This window comes from Bos indicus x Bos taurus, chromosome 13 (assembly GCF_003369695.1).
Source record: "Bos indicus x Bos taurus breed Angus x Brahman F1 hybrid chromosome 13, Bos_hybrid_MaternalHap_v2.0, whole genome shotgun sequence".
NCBI classification, from domain to species: Eukaryota; Metazoa; Chordata; class Mammalia; order Artiodactyla; family Bovidae; genus Bos; species Bos indicus x Bos taurus.
This window is the reverse complement of record NC_040088.1, coordinates 81,141,161-81,154,156: the sequence shown is the minus strand read 5'-3', so window position 1 is coordinate 81,154,156 and position 12,996 is coordinate 81,141,161. Positions and strand designations below refer to the sequence as shown.

General features: G+C 41.6%; 1 protein-coding gene across 8 annotated transcripts in view; it reads left to right on the top strand.

The window, feature by feature from the left end:
- Positions 1–12,996, top strand: part of PLCB4 (phospholipase C beta 4) — a 480,675-nt gene that overhangs the window by 385,436 nt on the left and 82,243 nt on the right. For 6 of the 8 annotated variants that reach the window (XM_027560320.1, XM_027560321.1, XM_027560322.1 and 3 more), the window contains 2 exons: positions 10,489–10,589; positions 12,292–12,327. In XM_027560320.1, coding sequence (XP_027416121.1) covers positions 10,489–10,589; positions 12,292–12,327 — 137 coding nt within the window. The remainder of the gene's footprint in view (positions 1–10,488; positions 10,590–12,291; positions 12,328–12,996) is intronic. The other 2 variants (XM_027560324.1, XM_027560327.1) reach the window with 1 other exon arrangement.

The following is a 12,996-nucleotide window of genomic DNA, read 5'->3' as shown; positions in this document are numbered from 1 at the left end:
CTCCACTAGCTTTGTTCACAGTGATGCTTCCTAAAGCCCACTTGACTTTGCATTCTAGTATGTCTGGCTCTAGGTGAGTGATCACACCATCATGGTTGTCTGGGTCATGAAGATCTTTTTTGTTAAGCTCTTCTGTGTATTCTTGCCCCTCTTCTTAATATCTTCTGCTTCTGTTAGGTCCATACCATTTCTGTCCTTTATTTTGCCCATCTTTGCTTGAAATGTTCCTTTGGTATCTCTAATTTTCTTGAAGAGATCTCTAGTTTCTCCCATTCTATTGTTTTCCTCTATTTCTTTGCATTGATTGCTGAGGAATGGTTTCTTATCTCTCCTTGCTATTCTTTGGAACTCTGCAATCAAACGAGTATATCTTTCCTTTTTTCCTTTGCCTTTAGCTTCTCTTCTTTTCTCAGCTATTTTTAACGCCTGCTCAGACAAGCATTTTGCCTTTTTTGTATTTCCTTTTCTTGGGAATGGCACCCCACTCCAGTACTCTTGCCTGGAAAATCCCATGGATGGAGGAGCCTGGTAGGCTGCAGTCCATGAGGTCGCTAAGAATCCGACACGACTGAGTGACTTCACTTTCACTTTTCACTTTCATGCATTGGAGAAGGAAATGGCAACTTACTCCAGTATTCTTGCCTGGAGAACCCCAGGGACAAGGGAGCCTCGTGGGCTGCCGTTTATGTCCATCTCCAGAGTTGGACACAACTGAGTGACTTCACTTTCTTGGGAATAGTTTTGATCACTGCCTCCTATACAGTGTCACAAACCTCCATCCATAGTTCTTCAAGCACGCTATCAGATCTAATCCCTTTAATCTTTTTGTGACTTCTACTGTATAATCATAAGGGATTTGATTTAGGTCATACCTGAATGGTCTAGTGGTTTTCCCTACTTTCTTCCATTTAAGTCTGAATTTGGCAATAAGGAGTTCATGATCTGAGCCAGTCACCTCCTGATCTTGTTTTTGCTTACTGTATAGAGCTTCTCCATCTTTGGTTGCAAAGAATATAATCAATCTGATTTCGATATTGACTGTCTGGTAACGTGCATGGTTTAGTCTTCTCTTGTGTTGTTGGAAGAGGGTGTTTGCTATGACCAGTGCGTTCTCTTGGCAAAACTGTGTTAGCCTTTGCCCTGCTTCTTTCTGTACTCCAAGGCCAAATTTGCCTGTTACTCCAGGTATCTCTTGACTTCCTACTTTTGCATTCCAGTCCCCTATAATGAAAAGGAGATCTTTTGGAGGAGTTAGTTCTAGAATGTCTTGTAGGTCTTCATAGAACCATTCAGCTTCAACTTCTTCAGCATTAGTGATCAGGGCATAGACTTGGATTACCGTGATATTGAATGGCTTGCCTTGGAAACAAACAGAGATCACTCTGTCATTTTTGAGATGCATCCAAGTACTGGCATTTTGGACTCTTTTGTTGACTATGAGGGCTACTGCATTTCTTCTAAGGGATTCTTGCCCACAGCAATAGATATAGTCATCATCTGAATTAAATTGAAATTAAATTAAAAATTCCAGTCCATTTTAGTTCACTAATTCGTAAATGAATGTCAACGTTCACTCTTGACATCTCCTGTTTGACCACTCCCAATTTGCCTTGATCCATGAACCTGATTCCAGGTTCCTATGCAATATTGCTCTTTACAGCATTGGACTTTACTTTCATCACCAGCCACATCCATAACTGTGCATTGTTTTCTCTTTGGCTTTGTCTCTTCATTCTTTCTGGTGTTATTTCTCCACTTTTCTCCAGTAGCATATTGGGCACCTACCGACCTGGGGAGTTCATCTTTCAGTGTCCTATCATTCTGCCTTTTCATAGTGTTCTTGGGGTTCTCAAGGCAAGAATACTGAAGTGGCTTGCCATTCTTTTCTCCAGTGGACCACGTTTTGTCAGAACTCTCCACCATGACTCATCCGTTTTGGGTGGCCCAACAAAGCATGGCCTTTTCATACTGTTCATGGGGTTCTCAAGGCAAGAATACTGAAGTGGTTTGTCATTCCCTTCTCCAGTGGACCACATTCTGTCAGATCTCTCCACCATGACCCGCCCGTCTTGGGTTGCCCCACGGGCATGGCTTAGTTTCATTGAGTTAGTCAAGGCTGTGGTCCTAGTGTGATTAGATTGACTAGTTTTCTGTGAGTATGATTTCAGTGTGTTTGCCCTCTGATGCCCTCTTGCAACACCTACCATCTTACTTGGGTTTCTCTTACCTTGGGCGTGAGGTATCTCTTCACGGCTGCTCCAGCAAAGTGCAGCCATCGCTCCTTACCTTGGATGAGGAGTATCTCCTCACCGCCACCCTTCCTGACCTTCAACGTGGGATAGCTCCTCTAGGCCCTCCTGTGCACGTGCAGCCATGGCTCCTTGGATGTGGAGTTGAGTACTGAAAGAGAAACTCCACAGGTCAGTAGGTGCCCAGTGTGCTACTGGAGATCAGTGGAGAAATAACTCCAGAAAGAATGAAGGGATGGAGCCAAAGCAAAAAGAATACCCAGCTGTGGATGTGACTGGTGATAGAAGCAAGGTCCGATACTGTAAAGAGCAATATTGCATAGGAACCTGGAATGTCAGGTCCATGAATCAAGGCAAATTGGAAGTGGTCAAACGAGAGATGGCAAGAGTGAATGTCGACATTCTAGGAATCAGCGAAATGAAATGGACTGGAATGGGTCAATTTAATTCAGATGACCATTATATCTACTACTGCAGGCAGGAATCCCTCAGAAGAAATGGAGTGGCCATCATGGTCAACAAAAGAGTCCGAAATGCAGTACTTGGATGCAATCTCAAAAACAACAGAATGATCTCTGTTCGTTTCCAAGGCAAACCATTCAATACCACAATAATCCAAGTCTACACCCCAACCAGTAATGCTGAAGAAGCTGAAGTTGAATGGTTCTATGAAGACCTACAAGACCTTCTAGAACTAACACCCAAAAAAGATGTCCTTTTCATTGTAGGGGACTGGAATGCAAAAGTAGGAAGTCAAGAAACACCTGGAGTAACAGGCAAGTTTGGCCTTGGAATACGGAATGAAGCAGGTCAAAGACTAATAGAGTTTTGCCAAGAAAATGCACTGATCATAACAAACACCCTCTTCCAACAACACAAGAGAAGACTGTATACATGGACATCACCAGATGGTCAACACCGAAATCAGATTGATTATATTCTTTGAAGCCAAAGATGGAGAAGCTCTATACAGTCAGTAAAAACAAGACCAGGAGCTGACTGTGGCTCAGATCATGAACTCCTTATATTGCCAAATTCAGACTGAAATTGAAGAAAGTAGGGAAAACCACTAGACCATTCAGGTATGACCTAAATCAAATCCCTTATGATTATAGAGTGGAAGTGAGAAATAGATTTAAGGGCCTAGATCTGATAGATAGAGGGCCTGATGAACTATGGAATGAGGTTCATGACATTGTACAGGAGACAGGGATCAAGACCATTCCCATGGAAAAGAAATGCAAAAAAGCAAAATGGCTATCTGGGGAGGCCTTACAAATTTCTGTGAAAAGAAGAGAAGCAAAAAGCAAAGGAGAAAAGGAAAGATATAAACATCTGAATGCAGAGTTCCAAAGAATAGCAAGAAGAGATAAGAAAGCCTTCTTCAGTGATCAATGCAAAGAAATAGAGGAAAACAACAGAATGGGAAAGACTAGGGATATCTTCAAGAAAATCAGAGATACCAAAGGAACATTTCATGCAAAGATGGGCTCGATAAAGGACAGAAATGGTATGGACCTAACAGAAGCAGAAGATATTAAGAAGAGATGGCAAGAATACATAGAAGAACTGTACAAAAAAGATCTTCACGACCCAGATAATCACGATGGTGTGATCACTGACCTAGAGCCAGACATCCTGGAATGTGAAGTCAAGTGGGCCTTAGAAAGCATCACTATGAACAAAGCTAGTGGAGGTGATGGAATTCCAGTTGAGCTATTCATAATCCTGAAAGATGATGCTGTGAAAGTGCTGCACTCAATATGCCAGCAAATTTGGAAAACCCAGCAGTGGCCACAGGACTGGAAAAAGTCAGTTTTCATTCCAATCCCAAAGAAAGGCAATGCCAAAGAATGCTCAAATTACCGCACAATTGCACTCATCTCACACGCTAGTAAAGTAATGCTCAAAATTCTCCAAGCCAGGCTTCAGCAATATGTGAACCATGAACTTCCTGATGTTCAAGCTGGTTTTAGAGAAGCAGAGGAACCAGAGATCAAATTGCCAACATCCGCTGGATCATCGAAAAAGCAAGAGAGTTCCAGAAAAACATCTATTTCTGCTTTATTGACTATGCCAAAGCCTTTGACTGTGTGGATCACAATGAACTGTGGAAAATTCTGAAAGAGATGGGAATACCAGACCACCTGACCTGCCTCTTGAGAAATCTGTATGCAGGTCAGGAAGCAGCAGTTAGAACTGGACATGGAACAACAGACTGGTTCCAAATAGGAAAAGGAGTACCTCAAGGCTCTATATTGTCACCCTGCTTATTTAACTTATATGCAGAGTACATCATGAGAAATGCTGGACTGGAAGAAACACAAGCTGGAATCAAGATTGCCTGGAGAAATATCAGTAACCTCAAACATGCAGATGACACCACCCTTATGGCAGAAAGTGAAGAGGAACTCAAAGCCTCTTGGTGAAAGTGAAAGTGGAGAATGAAAAAGTTGGCTTAAAGCTCAACATTCAGAAAACGAAGATCATGGCATCCGGTCCCACCACTTCATGGCAAATAGATGGGGAAACAGTGGAAACAGTGTCAGACTTTATTTTTCTGGGCTCCAAAATCACTACAGATGATGACTGCAGCCATGAAATTAAAAGATGCTTACTCCTTGGAAGGAAAGTTATGACCAACCTAGATAGCATATTCAAAAGCAGAGACATTGCTTTGCCAACAAAGGTTCGTCTAGTCAAGGCTATGGTTTTTCCTGTGGTCATGTATGGATGTGAGAGTTGGACTGTGAAGAAGGCTGAGCGCCAAAGAATTGATGCTTTTGAACTGTGGTGTTGGAGAAGACTCTTGAAAGTCCCTTGGACTGCAAGGAGATCCAACCAGTCCATTCTGAAGGAGATCAGCCCTGGGATTTCTTTGGAAGGAATGATGCTAAAGCTGAAACTCCAGTACTTTGGCCACCTCATGTGAAGAGTTGACTCATTGGAAAAGACTCTGATGCTGGGAGGGATTGGGGGCAGGAGGAGAAGGGGACGACAGAGAATGAGATGGCTAGATGGCATCACTGACTCGATGGACGTAAGTCTGAGTGAACTCCTGGAGCTGGTGATGGACAGGGAGGCCTGGTGTGCTGCAATTCATGGAGTTGCACAGAGTTGGACACGACTGAGCGACTGATCTGATCTGACAGGGCATGGCTTATAGTTTCATTGAGTTAGACAAGGCTGTGGTCCATGTGATCAGTTTGATTAGGTTTCTGTGATTGTAGTTTTCAATCTGTCTGCCCTCTGAGGGATAAGGATAAGAGGCTTATGGAATTTTCTTAATGGGAGAGACTGACTGTGGGGAAAACTGGGTCTTGTTCTGATGGGTGGGGCTATGCTCAGTAATTCTTTAATCCAATTTTCTGTTGATGGGCGAGGCCCTCTTCCGTCCTTGTTTTTTGACCTGAGACCAAACTATGGTGGAGGTAATGAAGATAATGGCGGCCTCCTTCAAAAGGTCCCACGCATGCACGGCCGTACACAGTGCCCCCGACCCTGCAGCAGGCCACCGCCACCCCACTGCCTCCACTGGAGCCTCCTGGACACTCACAGGCAAGTCTGGGTCAGTCTCTTGTGGAGTTACTGCTCCTTTCTCCTGGATCCTGGTGCCCACAAGGTTTTGTTTGTGCCCTCCAAAGGTCTGTTTCCCCAGTCCTGTGTAAGTTCTATAATCAAATCCCACTGGCCTCCAAAGTCAAATTATCTGGGATTTCTCAGTCCCTTTGCCAGATCCCCAGGTTGGGACATCTGTTGTGGGTCCTAGAACTTTCTTAACAGCGCAAGGATTTCTTTGGTATAATTGTTTTGCAGTTTGTGGGTTGTCTGCTCTGCTGCTCTATGCTGGGGTTAATGGCGACCTCCTCCAAGAGGGCTTATGCCACAGGCTGTGTGACCAGGTAGCTGCACCCAGAGCCCCTGCAGCAGGCCACTGCTGACTCGTACCTGTGCAGGAGACTCAAGCAGGTCTGGTCAGTCTCTGTGGGGTCTCTGGGTCCTGGTGCACACAAGGTTTTGTTTGAACCCTCTGAGCATCTCTGGCAGGTATGGGGTTTGTTTCTAAATGCTGTTTCACCCCTCCTACAATCTTACTGGGGCTTCTCCTTTGCCCTTGGACGTGGGGTATCTTTTTTTGGTCAGATCCAACATTCTCCTGTAGATGGTTGTTCAGCAGTGAGTTGTTATTTTGGAGTTCTCATAAAAGATAAGTGCCCACATCCTTCTACCCCACCATCTTGCCAGCACAAAACTAGTCTTTTGCATTCTATTGTTTTCCTCTATTTGTTGCAATGATCACTGAAGAAGGCTTTCTTATCTCTCCTTGCTATTCTTTGGAACTCCACATTCAAATGGGTATATCTTTCCTTTTCTCCTTTGCTTTTCACTTCTCCTTTTCTCAGCTATTTGTAGGGCCTCCTTAGACAACCATTTTGCCTTTTTTCATTTCTTTTTTCTTGGGGATGGTCTTGATCACTGCCTCCTGTACGATATCATGAACCTCCACCATAGTTCTTCAGGTACTCTGCCTACCAGATCTAATCCCTCGAATCTGTTTGTCAGCACACAACTACATATAAAATAGATAACTAACAGGCACCTACTGTATAGCACAGGAAACTCTAGTCAGTATTCTTAATAACCTATATGAGAAAAGAAATGGAAAAAAATTGGATAAATGTATGTGTATAACTGAATCTCTTCACTGTACACTTGAAGCTAACACAACATTGTAAATCAATTATACTCCAATAAAAATATTTAAAAGATCAATAAAGTACTTTTAAGCCTTGAAAGTCTGAATATTATATAAAAACTGACCCTTAACTTTAGGTTAACTTTCATAGATGATAATCAAAAACATGTTACTAGATAATAATCCAGTAAAGCTATATAATAATGAAATACACTAAGAAAAATAATAATAATATTAATGATAACAACAACTACAATTGTTGTACCAACTGTGATCGAGTGCTTTACGTCAGTGCCTTCTCTAATCTTTATGCAGCCTAATGAAACAGTTATTACATTCCTTTTTCAGAAGAAGAAACTGAAGCTTAGATAAATAACATATGTTACATGTGGTGCCACCGCTGGTTGGCAATGACACTAAGACTCAATCTCAAATTGCCTTGACTCCAGGGTCAAGTCCTTTGGTACCTCACAACATTGTCCTTCTAATGTATAGAAATATAAAGAACAGAATATGCAAAATCATTGTTTGTCTTTAAAAAAGGAAAAACAATATAAATGATATGAGTCAGAGATGTGAAGTTTCTTGAACATACACACATTCATCTAAAATGAGGGGTCAGTATGATCCACTTATCATCCTTAAGGCTACTTTCCCAACTTTTATACAGATGCTCATAATTCCTAGAGACAAAATAAATTTGCCTCTAGTAACTCCCATGTTATTCCAGAAAAGTTTGTGGTAAAGTTTTAGTTGCTCTGACAGAAATGTGTTAATTCATACGTACCTGAGTTTCTCTCTAACGGTAAAGATGTCTGCTATCCCCGCTACATATGAGTCTTATGTCCCCTCAGTCATACTTGAGTTTAGTTATGGTCAACCAGTTGGCTGTAATTACCCTCTATCACAGTATAATCCTACTACACATGAATGAGGAGTCTCTAATTTAAATACTTCAACAGAAAACCAAGCACAGTTCAAGAGTGCAGACCTGCCTGAAGGCTTTGGAAAATAAAAAAGGCTCTCAGTCAGTGAATATGTGTGTCCAGTTATTAGGCTGGACATAGATTCAGATGAGCAGGATTATACATAGGAAACCCTAAAGATACCACCAGAAAATTACTAGAGCTGATCAATGAATTGAGTAGAGTTGCAGGATACAAAATTAATACAAATCCCTTGTATTATACATAGAAAACCCTAGAGATGTGACCAGATGAGAAGCGGGGAATACCAACATTGTGTGCGGTTGTTGGTGTTAGCACCATCAAGAGATGCCAACCTTTAGTTGTACAACCCTTTTAAAGCAGTTATTAAGTCTCAGCCACTTCTGTGGAATATACCCCCTTGAAATTCAAGTAGTTTTTATCTGGCTGGGCAGGTTAAACTAGCTATAAAATTGAAATTCAATAGTGATGGTCAGAGGTTTCAAAATCTTGGTCACAGACTGTTGTTGGTCACAGAAATCCAGTGTCACATTAAGAGCTTTAGTCTAAGAAGCCTGAGAATCTAGGTTCATATTCTGACTCTGTGACCTCAGACACATCACATCATATCTGTGAATCTGTTTATTTTAGATATAAGTGAATACACTAGCCTAGATTATTTTGAGACCTCTTTCAGTTTCTCAGATCCTTTTTTTCCTGCCCAAAGCCTAGATAACCTACTTTAGGAAAAAATCATCTGCCTCCAGAATAGCCCATCACCAGAATATCAGTTCCAGAAGAGGAAGGTGTCTGACTGCTTTCCCTTTCCTTCATCCACTCCCTGGAATGGCACCTTGCATAAAGTCATCCAAATTTCTGAACCTAAGATACTGCCGATTGAAAGGCACTGCTGTTCTAAAAGAAAGAAAACTGCTTCTAGTGCATTATAAAATGCCATTGAACGGTAACCCTGTATGTGAGAGGGCAAAAGAGACACAGATGTATAGAACAGTCTTTTGGACTCTGTGGGAGAGGGAGAGGGTGGGATGATTTGGGGGAATGGCATTGAAACATGTATAATATCATATATGAAATGAATCGCCAGTCCAGGTTCGATGCATGACACTGGATGCTTGGGGCTGGTGCACTGAGACGACCCAGAGGGATGGTACGGGGAGGGAGGTGGGAGGGGGGTTCAGGATGGGGAACACGTGTACACCCGTGGCAGATTCATGTTGATGTATGGTAGAACCAATACAGTATTGTAGGGTGGTTGGCCTCCAATTGAAATGAACAGATTTATATTTAAAAAATAATAATAAAATAATATTAATAAAAAATAAAATAAAGAATACTTTGCCATATTAGATATATTCCAATGTGGGGGAAATGCACCTTAGAATCAGTGAAAGTTTTTCATCTACTCCTGTTCTTGCATTCTCCTTTCCACCTTTTAAACATACTATTTTTAAAAAAATACATCTAATTCTTATGGCTCTGTTCACCTCTGTCAGAAACATTTTCAGTGTTTTTTTGGCTTTGTTTTTGTAGTAAAGGTCCCTCATGCTCAGTGTAGTGACAGTGTGATTTGTGTTGACCTTATCTGATGGCCTGTGGCTGTCTTCTCTTCCTGGCTAGTTTTTAGGCAAATTTATGGGAGCCCCTGCAGGATGGGCATCATGGGAATACAGATCTCATACCAACCAGTATGTGGCTAATTTTCCAACAGGCAATCCTTTTTCCACTGACAGCCTTGGGTGGATACCAGAGTTCTTGTAATTTCCTGAACCAAAGGATTGAATAATGGCATTTCTGCCTCTCTACTTAGCTCAGTCCAGGCTCCTGGGGCACCAGCCTGATATAGCACCCACTTCCTGCTCGCTCCCCACCATGAACCCCAGGAATGACTTCAGAGTCTTTTAAACCTAAGCCAGATTTGGCAAATGATTTACAGAAGCAATAAGTCCTTCCAAGTTCTTTCTTTTCTGTATCACACCACTCCCAGCCACAAGTCATTATGCCCATAAAATTCAAGTGGACATTTTTGACTCTTTTTCAGAATTATCAAATGTATTTTCCTTCTTTTGTATCTTGTTTTCTCTGGGTGTCATAGAAGATCAAACTATCCTTTCATGAGTCACAGATCTTCCTGAGGTGTTTGAGGCTTTTAATTTTTAGGGTTATTGTATATACTAGGATAGAAGTAATCATTCACATAAGAAAAGCTTATAAAAGGGTCAAGCATGTAAAAACCAGGCTAACAATGATTTACCGTGTAATACAAGAACAGTGTTTTATATCTATAATCACCTGTAATGGAAAATAATCAGTATATATATATATATATGACTGAATCACTTTGCTGTACACCTGAAACTAACACAGTATTTTAAACCAACTATATTCAATAAAAAAAAAATCATGCTCAGTGCAGTTGACCTTGATTAGATAAGAGTTTAGTGAGAGTTTAACTTGAAAAAAGTTACTTTTTAAAACGTTCCTGTTTTTAGCTTCCTTCCCATCTCAAAGTGCTTCTGTTCTACCCAAGATTACAGAGGAGGCCTGACCCCTTGGTGTTAAGTTAGCTTCATGAATTTTCCTTTTGTCTTTCCCACAGCTGAGCAAGAGGAGGAAGCCCACCCTGAATACAAATATGGAAATGAACTTTCTGCAGATGACTTGGGTCACAAGGAAGCTATTGCCAATAGTGTCAAGAAGGTCAGAGTCTTGGTGCTCTTTGCTTTCATGACTTCCAGGAGATGGCAGCTGGTAGTTATGCCATTTCAGAAATGTGAGAGCCACAAGAGAATACGGTAGCCTGTAATTCCCCTTCTCAGTGGGGTGGCCAGAATCAGCATCTGACCTCGAGGCATGCACAGTACAGTGACTCTTCGGCCATGCCTAGTGTTGACCCCTAGACCCCTACCTCTTTGGCCCATGTCTTTCAAATGTTATTTATTTCCTTATGACACGTGAGCAGGAAGACAGCAGCAGCACCCCAGCAGCAAAGGTGATGCTGTTCAGATCATCGAGTTAATGACCCCAATCATCCCAGCAAACCCTCATTAGAAAATCAGTGCTACCCATTGGAGGTCTCATCTCTCTCCTAACATAGAATAAGCACCAGTATATTAATCACCTTTGTGTGTGTATGTGTGTGTGTGTGTGTGTGTGTGTTATGGAAACATGTATGGTCTGCTGTCTTAACACCTTTCAAGTGTATGTGCGTGCTAAGTCACTTTGTCCTATCCGACTCTTCGCTACCCCAATGGACTGTAGTCCACCAGGCTCCTCTGTCGATGGATTCTCCAGACAAGAATACAGAGTGGATTGTCATTTCCTCCTTCAGGGGATCTTCCTGACTCAGGGATCAAACCTATGCCTCTTATGTCTCCTGCATTGGCAGGCAGATTCACCGCTCTCACCACCTGGGATGGAATAGTATTGTTAACTCTAGTCACCATGCTGTCCGTGACATCCCCAGGACTTACTCATCTTATAACCGGAAGTTCATACCCTCTGAGCATCTCATTCCCCAATGAGGGCCCGGCAAAGTGGGTGGTTTTTAATACTAGTGAGTGATAGAGTAAGAAGATGCAAGAGTGTCCACTGGATCGCTAGCCTGGGGGTCATGGTGACCTTGAAAAGAGGAGTTTCGGGGCGGGTAGGGACCCTTGAACAGACACATCTAAGTGAGGAGAAGCAATACTTTTGAGTAGTTTTGCTGTGAAGGGGAACCAGTGGTTAAAGGGAACCCAGGAGTCCAGAGGCAGTTAATTTTAGGATAAATAAATCCAGGGTGATGACTGAATCCTTTGACACGGTCTTTGATGGGAGCAGTAGTACTTCATCTTTAAAGACAATGGATGAAGATGCAGGTAGGTGTATACAGTAGGTGCTAAGAAAACGAGACCAAATTTATCTGCTGAGTGAAGCCAGGAGAATACTACCATTACGTTTACCTTTTCTGATATAGAGCATTGCAGCTACTTTCAGATTATTAGATGCCTTCTAAACTCATTATCCACCTTTATCCGTACCCAGACATGAGTGTTGACTTGCTCAAGAGTGATCCTTTACATACCAGAGGAGGTGGTCACACCGATTATTTCCCAAGCCCCATCACTAGATCACTAACTAAATTACCTTAAGGAAGCACTAAATAGGTGAAGACTATCAGCCAAAATGGAGATAAGCATTAAGATGAGCTTTTCTGGTGTGGAAGAGAGTTACACCATGATATCCTTTCAGTTCTCACTGTATCTGTGGCCTTATGTCACCAGTAATGTCCTATCTTAACAGATAAATAGAATAGCAGGTGTACAGGTAACTAACATATTTAAATATCCACAGGTGAGGGGCTAGTACACTTGGAGTTTCTCCCTTTAGAGAAGTAAATTATTTTCTTTCTCTAATTTAGGCTTCAGATGACCTTGAACATGAAAACAGCAAAAAGGTAACAAAACAATTCCATTGTGCATTTTGTTTTCATTATTAGAAACTATGTGGTCATTCAATATTGAACAGGTGTTACTAACTGCTATTTATTCTGTGTTCTCCCACCCACTGCCCATGAAATATCAGACTATAGGGATAATATTTACGTGCTCAGTGCATCTACTTACAAGAGTCTTCAAAAGAAAAAATTAACCATGTGATGAAATGATTATCTCCTGATAGAATCACAAAGCCTAGGGCAGACAAATAAGATGATTTTTCTAAAAATAAGTGTTTGGGCATTTAGGTATATTCTTAGTTAGCATTTGAGATTTCATTCCTAGACAATGGACAAAGGCATGTATAATTCTTCGACTGTATGTTTATTGATAATTAGTAATGCCAGTACCATAAGCTGGGTACCAGGCTGATTCCCTGGATGACAACCTTGTTACTGTCAGTCATCATGTGTAGCAAATACAGTCCGACCCACTAACCGCATGAGAAGGCTAAGGCCTTAAAGATGAAAATAACTTGGTCACAGCTGCTTAGCTAACAAACATCAATGATCAAAGATCAGCTTATCTTTGTTGACCCCAGTATCTTAAGAAATTCTAGTAGAAGAGAATTTCACAAGTATCTTAGGAGAAGACTGGGATCAGACTTAACCAGAATTATTCCAGACTTT